Genomic DNA, 10,673 nt, shown 5'->3' on the forward strand with positions numbered 1-10,673 from the left:
TCTGCAAAACCTTCAGCAACAACTCCAGTAGCTCTATCTCGCCCATATACTATGTCAAGATCATCAAACTATGGAAACTTAACATCCCAAAGGCCTTTTGCTTCTCTATGCATCTAAAAAGTAGTAATCAAATAAATAAGCAGAAATTTAAATCTTCATACCGTTGAAAATATAAATAATTACTAATACTAAAAATTTATAGTTAGAAGTTTTTTTACCTTACACCAATCTTCATACCATTGCCTATCACATTGAATCTATTTTTCAACATCATTCCATTGACAGCCACTTTCTTTACATATGTCAGTGATTGCATGATATCTAGTTTTCAACCATTTTACCTTTGACTCCAAGTGTGGAGAAACTTGTTTTTCAAAAGTAGGAAGCTTGTGTAGCATTATCTTGTGTAACTCATTCATGTAATTGTTTCTGAATCCACCATCCGTCTTTCATAAGGGATCACAAGCTAACTCTTGTAGTGCTTCAATCAATACCTTTACTTCATTATCATTCCAGAAGCACTTGTTTCTTCCTCGTCCCTGAATGCTTTCATCTTTCTCCATCCTATCATAAAATATCATTCTAAATAATTATAAGGATAAACCTTAATGTCAACAAATGAACTTTAGTTTAAAAGTAAATATCAATTCACAAATTTGCATATTTATTACAACAAACTTTCAAGAAAGAAATTGTCAAATTTTGAAACAAAAGTTCATTCAAAGTACAAGTAAATAAAAAATTTGAAATTGTACCAAATAATACACCAAAGATTGCATAATTGGCTAAATTGGTTAAAGGGTGATACACTTTAAAAATCAACCATCAAATGTAGCTCGCCAGGTGGTGAACATTTCTTCAGCTAAATTGTTTCTAAAATTGGTCCAGTCATCACTTGGTGTAATAGTTGTTATATACTCCATTTCTCCATCGTCGACATCACTTTCATCCTTTTCACTGTCTGACACTTCACATGGCATTTGTTCTTGTGGATCATAGGACATGAACTTTCGAATCAAGTTATGCAATAAACAACAAGCCATTATAATTCGTACCTGTGTTCGAATTGTTAAAAATGAAGGTGATGCCAGAATTTTTCATCTTCCTTTTAGTAGTCCAAAACATCTCTCTATCACATTTCTTGCTTTGGAATGCTTCATATTAAAAAATTCTTCTGGTGTCTCTGGTTAACGACCATGAAATTCATTAAGGTGATATCTTTCCCCTCGAAATGGGGCAAGAAATCCCTTTGCATTGCAATATCCAAGATCCACCAAGTAATAACAACCTTCAAGATTAAATCATATAGAAATTAATAAAATTTTTCTTGAAGATAATCATATCAGGATACTGGATATTCCAATGACACATTTACCTTGTGGTACTCTAAGACCATTAGGTCTAGAGATAACATTTCAAAGCACACGATCACCATGTTCAGAACCTTCCCAACTAGGCAAAACATATATAAATCTCATGTTTGGAGAACAAACTCCTAATACATTTGTTGCAATACTTGCTTTTCTTGTTCGATATCTTGGCTTCTGATCACTAAGTAGTGTCACTTTAATTAAAGTCCCATCTAAAGCACCAAGACAGTTCTATTATAGAACCAAACATATCAAATTAGTAACAAAATATGTCGTAAATCAAAGAAAAATTTCATTAAAGTTCAAAATATTTATGTCAATTTACAATATACAGTACCTTAAAATATTTCCATCTGTCGTCTGTGCACTCATCAGCAATAGGCTCAGGATTCTCGAGTAGCAACTCATGTAATTTCAATACTGCTAGAAGACAAAGATTAAATTGGCGACTCACTGTTTCTCCACTTCGCAAAAATGTAAGGCCAATCGTTCTATTTTTTTCATGGTGAGCCAAAGTGTACACAAACATGGCAACAATTTCTTCTAAACTCATGTTTCTTGTGGGTCTCAAAGCCCCAAAATCTCTAACCATGTCACATCACAATTGAAGCAACATAAATATAAAGTCTTCAAGTAATTCTAGCAATTAATTTCATCACACTTTGACACTTGTATAAAATCTTTCAAATGGCCAAGGGCTTCATCAATCATTAGCCCTGAGCATCCAGCAACCCAAGTGTTTCACATCCGTGTATCTTATAAAACTTTAAAACAACATATTCCAGGTATTTCCAACCATTATGTTTCAAAGAAAAATTTCAAAACCAAGCTGAGATTCCAACTCAACCTTCGGCTTTCCACGAAGAAAATTTCCAGCAATTATATTCCAACAATATATCGAGTATTTCATCGCTCAGCAACTTACACAGCTTAAAATACACATCTCACATGTATTTCTAAAACCTTACATTCCAAGGAAAAATAAAATGAAAATCCAGAACCAATTAAAATTTCCAAACACAAACCTCTCGGTTATCAAAACTTTTCCAGTACTTAGAGGTTTATAAGTCCAGCTTTTCCTTGGCTAAAACATGGTTTTAGGTTCTCAAATTCAACATGCAATCACTTAGCTAGTTAATTAACATATCTAGCACAGAAATTAAATTCGATTAACGACAAAAGTCCTCCAAAATTTCCAGAAATTTCTGGCTAGTCTCGGTTGCAGCTGCATGAAAACTGGTTGTATTTTGTCTTTATTTTCTGTACTAACTCAACTAATTAATGTCATGCAAAGCTCCATTATCTTGTTATTAACTAGTTAGTTATGGTTATAAGCTCAAAGCAACAAAATTAAACCAAATGAAGCTGCATAATTCAAGACAAGCTCTCGGCAGGAACATTTCATCAAAACAGAGTTTCTTGTGCTACTTAATTCATCATCCGAATGCACAAAGTTATCATGCAAAGCTTTAAATAAGTTAATAAGTTAGTGATTAGTTACTTAATCGACATTGCAAGCTCAGGTTATCAAGGATTATACGGATTAGTTTAGCATTAATCCAAAACAGTCTCGGCAAGTTCAAGATTTCAGCACATGTCAGCAATTTTTTTTTTCTTCATCCGATGGTTTAAAATCAACATGCAAAGCTGGAACTAACTTATTCATCTTGTCTTAAGTTAGGGAAACACATTTTTAAGTTCAGATTGCCACAGGGAAAAAAAATGAAGCAGCATTTTCTCCTCCGCTCCTCGGCTGAAACATTTCATCGAAACAGAATTTTTCTAGTGTCTTGATTTCATCAACCGACTGCACAAGCAACACATGCAAGCTCTGATATGACTTCATCTACTAGTACTTAACTTAATTTAGCCCAGAAAATTACCTCAGATACAAGCTAAGCCTACGCACAAGAAATCTGAAATTTCTTTCTTCCTCTCGGCTCTCACGCACAACTTGAAGTGTTGGTTCCAGTTGCAGTGGTTGCGGCTGGGAAACTGGATGCAGCTGGTGGAAATGAAAGTGCAGAATGGTGAAGCTCACTCACGCTTTCTCCCTAGTTTCCCTCCAGCTCACGGACAGAACCAGAAAAATTTCTGCAGCTCGCGGTTTTCTCCTCCCTTGCTCTCGGATGCGGCTCACTCTCTCTTCTCAATCGATACTCACGATGAAGGTGGAGTGCAGTGGTGGTTTGTGATATAGGAATGAAAAGGAAGAGAGATGGTGCCGCTGTTTTGAGGAGGAGGTTGAGTGTTGGAGTGGAACAAAGAATGGTGTTCGGCAGAAATGGAAGTGTTGGCTCTTTGGTGATTGGCCGAATGGGGTGGTGATTAATCATGCGGTCCGAAAATGTGTTTGTATTGCATGGAAATTTTGAGATTGTATGGAGGGCATTTTAGTCTTTTCACACCTCTTCCTAATATCCACTTGAGTTCCTTAATTCTATCTTAACTCCAAAATTTATCCCGAATATAAATTAAGCTCCTAATAATACACTAATCTTGCAAGGCTTCAATTATCGTAATATCTACGTCCCACGCGTATTTAGTATACTTGTATTATTTTTATCTAAAATTTATCGACTTTGTCTTAACGTGAAAGTTTCTATTAACCTTTAATCATTATTAACGATTTAAGTTTAGCTATCGGGATTTAAAGAAATTAATTGTCAAGTCAATGAAATAATTTTACCTTCGAAGTATTAATTTTAGCATAACAAAACTAAGAAATTGAATAGTTTAGCACAATTATTTTATTTTGCACACAAAATTTATTTCTACGCACTTATTTAAAAACAATTAGATTTAATGCTAAAATTTATTAAGGAATTACAAATGCAAAATGAAATATGCACTGATATTTATACATACATTTTCAGGAATTTTCAACAACGGAAGAAAAATGTTGAGTTTCATCCTTAAAATCATTGGATGGAAGCTAGTAGGTACGAAATCACGTAAATAAATTTTCAGACGAATGATTGAAATCGGATGTGGAAGTGCCACGTCACAATCCGCCCAAGAACTGGCCGAATATCCGGCTGGATTCAAGGCAGTGAAGAAACCCAATTTGTTTTTTCAAAACTCACCAACAATCCGGCCGACTATCCAGCCAAGAACTGGCCAGATACACGGCTGGATTCTGTGGAATGGTTTTCCCGCACGGATTCTTTTAAAAAGGCCAAAATTTTTCAAGTTTAGGGTATTTTTTGAAAAATCATAACTCACTCCCTGAATGTCCAAAATTGGAGAACTTGGTACCGTTAGAAACTACATTCCGAGTACTACAAGTTCCTAGAAGACACCTTTCTTCGAATCCAAGTGGATGATATTCAAAAATTGACTTAAAGTTGATAACCTGAGTTATCAAAACAGATTTAGGTTGGTTTCTGGCCAATTTTGAAAATTCGGATACATTCACTCAATTTGAACTAGCCTTTGAAATTTGGTACTCCTCTAGAGTTACAATCCAATTTTAAAACGAAACAAGCGGAATGAGGATTGAAGTTTTGAGCACCAAGATATGGTGGTTCACAGTTACCAAAATTCCCTTGTTAAACAAGGGTTTTCCAAACTCAAATCATGAACCTTGGAAATTTAGTTGCATAGCGAAACGGACTCGGAAAAGCACCAAATTCGGTATGATTATACTATCATATAAGGGCTATTATTCTATCAAATTTCATAGAGAAATAAGTACGGGAAGCCACTTAAAAAAATCACTCAAGTTTCCAAAATCTCTAGGCAAAGCTGCCTTATGTGTGAAAGTTTCCTTTTCGAAACTTTTGACCAAGGAAAATGCCTAAAACATGTCCCATTTATGATGAGCAATCCAGGATGGATTCAAGACATATTTGGTAGGTGATTTACACCAAGAATTTCGAATACAAGTCCCAAATCAAGATTAGTTAAGAATCAGTCCAAAATGAAGAATTCCACCACTGAGTCAGTTTCAAACTTTGGCCACAACTCACTTAATTCAACTTGGAATTGAGCGTGGTTGGTGGCGTTAGAAAACGCATTCATAAAGCTACAATTTTTCATAAGAAATAATTTTCAAAATCGGTCCACAACTAGCCAACATTTGAGCATCAACTTGCTGCTCAAAACAGAGCTTTAGTGAACTAACGAAACAGAGCGGCCAAGTTCAAACGGATGGTGTGGTTCACTCAGGTGTAATCAATTCATGCATTTTATACCGTTGGAAAGCTAGGAATGTCTAGTTTCCAGTGCCACAAGCAGCACTTGATTTTGATATCGGGGCAACACGTTATGGCTGAAACAAAAAAACTGTCTGGGTAGTCCGGGAAAATTTTCCAGTTTTGGTAAACCTTAGAAATCACTACATTTGACCAACCAAATCATATTATTTTTCAATGAAACTTTCTACATCATCCATATAACATGTATACATCATAATTAAGTCATTAGAACCTCAAAAATTTGTACAAAAGTGCACGAACATGGTAGGGGTAAAACGGTCACTTTTTCCCATTGCACCTCCTTTGAGCTTCTACCAACAACATAGCATTATTCCTCTAATATAAGCACTAAACCAACATTAATAGCATCATAATTCATCAAATCAGTCCATCCAACCAAAGTGGGAGTTCATAGAGCCCACACAACAATTTTCAACATAACCAAGGCTACCCACATGAAATTATGAACTTATAAGTGCTAGATAACCTTCATAAACAAATGTTTAAGTGGTTGATCGTTGTTTACCTCTTTGGATGATTTGAACAGAAAATTTCGACCACTCTAAGTCCAGGAAAAACCGTGAAATGAAGCTCTCCTCCAAGCTCAAGTGAATCTCCAAGTGATTTGCAAGTTGGATACAAAATTCGAGATAATTTGGAGTAAGATTTGTGGTAGAAATTGAAGAAGCTTTGGTTGTTCTTCCTCTTGGTGTGTTCGGCCAGCATAGGAAAGAAAAGAAGGAACCGTTGCTGATCAAAAGAGGCCTACTTGAGAAGCTTAATGGTTGGGGCCCTCTTTGGCACAAAAGTCAAACCTCGTGTGCGCGTTTCGTACTCGATCCCTCTCGAGTTTGTTTCACTTGTGCACTAAACCTCCAATGCACTTGTATTCATACTATTATTATTCACTCTTAATAGTCTAGAACAAATTTCTTAATTCTCCAATTAACCGCTCCTACTCGATTTACGCGAATTTTTGATTTATACGCGCTACGGTGAAACCTCTAAGAAATTCTTGTAACGATAGTACTACTAACTAATACTTGAGTACTTAAACATAAAAATACCTATTTTTAAGACTAATGTATAAGTCTCCAATTTTTCGAGTTTATTGTATTCTCAAATCGATCACTGTCTCCAAATGCGTATTCACTTTTCTCACTAAACGAGTTTTCAAAAATTAATTTCCATAACAAGTCATTTTAAAAATACATGTAAGTCATAGTTCCATGTAATTGGGTCTAAAAAAGTTAGAAAATAATATTCGAAACAAACAGGCAATTAAATATTTAAATAAGCTCGTAACAGGAGTTTAAAATAAATGAATTTTGCGAGTTCTCACGACTTTTCTTAATCTACTATTGATCATTCTTATTTTTCCAAAATTAATACACTCTCAATTTAAATATAGTCTTGAAAAACGTGTACTCGTTGTTCCGTACTAAACGAATTTTCGAAGAGTAACTTTTTCTAACAAAACGTTTTAAAAACATAAAAGAGGCGTTTTTCCATATAAATGGATTTTAAATAGTCAAACTAAATAATTAATTAAACCAGTAAAATAAAATAAAATATGGAACTTTTTTTTGGATCCTCACAACCTCCCCTCCTTAAAAGAATTTCGTTCTCGAAATTCATACCTTCTATGATCTCAAATAATCCTGAACCCTGTTGTGTGATCATGTCATATGTTCTTGCAGATGCCACTGCTTGGTTTTCTTTTCCATTGACTTGTCGAGGGTTAGTTCTATTTCCTTGTTGAGTGGTAGTCTCTCGGGGATACCTCATTGGACAGTCGTGAACTTTATGGTTGGTACTCCCACATCTCATACATTTTCGTCCCTTTAGCCAACAGTTTTCTTCGGTATGGTTTGTCCTTCCACAATATCCACAGGTTGAACGAGACATTGTGACTTGACTTGCTCGTGAGGTTTCCTTTGATCGTATCTGTCCGACTGGAGTTCCTCGTGACATAGTTCCTTTTGGTTCTTTTATCATGAGTGGTGCAGGGAGTGATAGTCTTACCCCATCCTCTCCTTTTCTAACTTTGGGTAGTAGTCCAATTTCTCTGGGTCTATTATCGGATGCATCTCTTTTCTTCGCTTGAAAGGCTCTTAGTTGGGATTTTGCGCTCTCTACCCTTTGCGCTTTCTCGAGAGCGTCACTAAATGTTTCAATCTGTGCTGCGGCAAGGGCATTTTGGATATCTAAATCTAATCCCTGGATAAACCGTCTTATTCTCTTCCGTTTAGTAGCCACCAATTATGGAGCAAATGTAGATAATTTTGTGAAGCGTGTTTCATACTCAGCCACACTTAAAGTTCCTTGACGAAGCCTTATAAAATCATCTTCTCTCTTTTCTTGGACAAGCGGAGGGAGAAATTTCTCATTAAACTCACGCACAAGTTTATCCAAGTTCTTGGAGTTTGATCTCTTTCCCACTTGTTTCTTATAACATTCCACCAGGCTCCGGCCGCTCCTTCAAGTTGAAATACAGCAAAAGTGACTTGTCTTTCTTCTGTCAAATCCAAGGCATCGAATATATTCCTTATATTTTCTAACCAATTCTCAGCCACTTCTGAGTCAGGCCCTCCAGAAAATTTGGGCGGAAGGAATTTCTGAAACCGCTCTAAGGCTCGATCCTCCCCTATTTCTTGGTATTCACGTTGGTTTCCTTGTCCAACCCCTTGACCCTGTTGAGCTACTAAGAGCTCTAGTATATCCATCATGCGAGTCAAAACTACTCCCATTTGGTCATTTCCTCTCCCAGCACTTGGCTCAGTATTTTGATCAATATCAGACCCATTATCTACTCTTTGATTTCGGGGTTGTCTAGGTTGACGTCCCTTTCGTTGTCCTCTAGTTTCCATGTTCACAGCTAATCTATATGCATATGTATAAATCTCACACCAAGCTATAATTGAACTATGCACACATACCAGTAACAATTTTTAAAGAAAAAGGAAATCATTTACACAAATAACATTATCACTATGCAAGTAAACACAAACTAAAACTCATTAAATCATAATACAAGTTTTAGTCAAGTAAAATTCATACCAAATCAAAGTCAATAAACAAAAATAAACAAGTGATTATTAAAAAATACATTCATCTCCAAGGCATAAAACTCTTAAGTTCTACTCTCATAGTCCCACTATAAAAGATCACAAGTGGTGCTTCACTAGATCAATTGGAACTAGATGATTTCCGTTCCCTAACATGTTCAACTTCAATCCCAACATAAGGATCTTCTGGGCTACGATCATTTCCACCTCCTGCTCTTAATTATCGTGCCATCATAACCAAACAATTATTGATTTTCTGTAACTATTCAAGTAAAATATCGATTCATTCTTATTCCCCACAAATGGAGATCTCAAGCCTTTAGGATTGCCCTTAACTCTCAAGTACTCGGATACAAGAATCCGAAATAAGGTAATTCACAACTCGATCCGGCCAGTCCCAAGAGTAAATCACCACATTCGAGATTCCTACCCAACATACATATCAAATTTCCTCCAAGGATCAAAATAAAGGTTTTACAACCTATCACATTCATGATTCACAGCTTATATTTCTAGAAGAGCACTTAAGCTTTTACTCAATCATATAGTAAGTACCATAACACCACTTGGCTCAATCTTGCCCCGTGTAGAGACCGGTTGAAGCGGTTCTGATTTTCATCCCTACAAGCGGTCACTTAACTTTCAAACAAATCCTACAGTCCGGCATCCTAAACTTTTAAGCCTAAAATACACTACAAATATCTGAAACCTATGCGCTGATACCAACTGTGACGCCTCCTATTTCTCCCTAAGGTGAACCAAAGGGTATCCGCGGGACGCCTGCCCAACTCTCGCCAGAATTCGGTACAATCCATAATTCGAGACTAGAAATACTTCAAATAATTTCAATACATAATTAAAGTACTCCAAAATATCTCACACTTACAATTAATCAGCTCTCAAATTTAATACAATCCAAAAGAATATTTACAACAGCCATCTGCTGTAATACAACTTAAAGTTTTCAAACGAAAGCAATCTAGTACTATTCACGAGCACTCTTGGTCTCGAATCCTGTTAAGGAAAACAAAATCGTGGAATGAACTACACAGCCCAGTGAGGTTCCAAGACATTCTAGCAGTTCTAATAAATCAAGTAATTAAACATACCGCATGTATGGTTCAGGACTGCACGTTGACATATGAACATGAGACAATTATCATTCTACGGTAATTTGAGCATATCACAGGTATAGCACATTTGCATGAAATAGTTATCATTATGTAAAATAAACACGCATTGAAGGATACGGTGTTCCATTAGAACTATGTCGGTCAACTGCACCTTATAACTTCCGGATCCCCTCGGTTTGTCTGGCAATCATCTTATCCCTCCAGTGGTAATACTCGAGTATACCGAAACGGTGGTCCAGAGTTCTAACCTACCCGACCGAGCCCAATCCTGGTTCGAATAGGTCAGTAACCAAGGGTAGGGACCAAGTTCAGCTTAGAGCTTACAACATGCACAAGTAATCAAATAACTTGGCGAATGGTAAAAATTTATTCTTTTGGTAGGTCGAGTGAGATAAAGTACACACTCGCCTTAAAATGGTGGACAATTTCATATGAGCAATTACTAGCAACAATTAACACATAAACACGTAAGCAATATTTGCTAATTTCATGTGAACATGTAATTTACTGTAATCAAATAATCAAGTACCAGGAAATCAAGTAGATAGGCAAATGGTAAATAATTATGGTAAACAGTTAACGGTAGTAATCACGGTTAATTGGTAGACATTAGTCATTTTAATAGGCCGCCATTGGCCGTTTCTCACTTTACCACTTAAGAGACGAGGAGGTTCACTCCAGCCGACTTATGCAGCCATAGCATAATTAATCATTTAAACACTTCATGTAAATATACAGTTCAAATATTTCATGTCGCGTAATTGAAGTATATGCACCTCAAACATTTCATGTCGAGTAATTCAAGTAGTCATATAAATATGCACTTGAAGCATTTCATGTCGCGTAATTCAAGTATACCCTACTTAAATATGCATGAGTGTGGTAAATACTTAACGTGTAGGA

General features: G+C 36.1%; 1 protein-coding gene across 1 annotated transcript; it reads right to left on the bottom strand.

The window, feature by feature from the left end:
* Positions 1–1,415: 1,415 nt before the first annotated feature.
* LOC140006977 (uncharacterized) lies at positions 1,416–1,962 on the bottom strand. Its single transcript, XM_072049646.1, has 2 exons — positions 1,708–1,962; positions 1,416–1,601 (listed from the first exon to the last, which is right to left on the bottom strand). Exons 1-2 carry the CDS (start codon positions 1,960–1,962, stop codon positions 1,416–1,418), a joined length of 441 nt encoding a protein of 146 aa, XP_071905747.1.
* Positions 1,963–10,673: the final 8,711 nt, after the last annotated feature.

The sequence above is a fragment of the Coffea arabica genome, chromosome 5e, assembly GCF_036785885.1.
Source record: "Coffea arabica cultivar ET-39 chromosome 5e, Coffea Arabica ET-39 HiFi, whole genome shotgun sequence".
NCBI lineage: Eukaryota > Viridiplantae > Streptophyta > Magnoliopsida > Gentianales > Rubiaceae > Coffea > Coffea arabica.

Excerpts from the sequence above, each read along its gene's own strand:
- LOC140006977 (XM_072049646.1), bottom strand. The coding sequence starts at position 1,962 with ATGGTTAGAGATTTTGGGGCTTTGAGACCCACAAGAAACATGAGTTTA. Across the intron at positions 1,602-1,707 it reads ACAGATGGAAATATTTTAAG|AACTGTCTTGGTGCTTTAGA; the intron begins GTACTGTATATT and ends GTTCTATAATAG.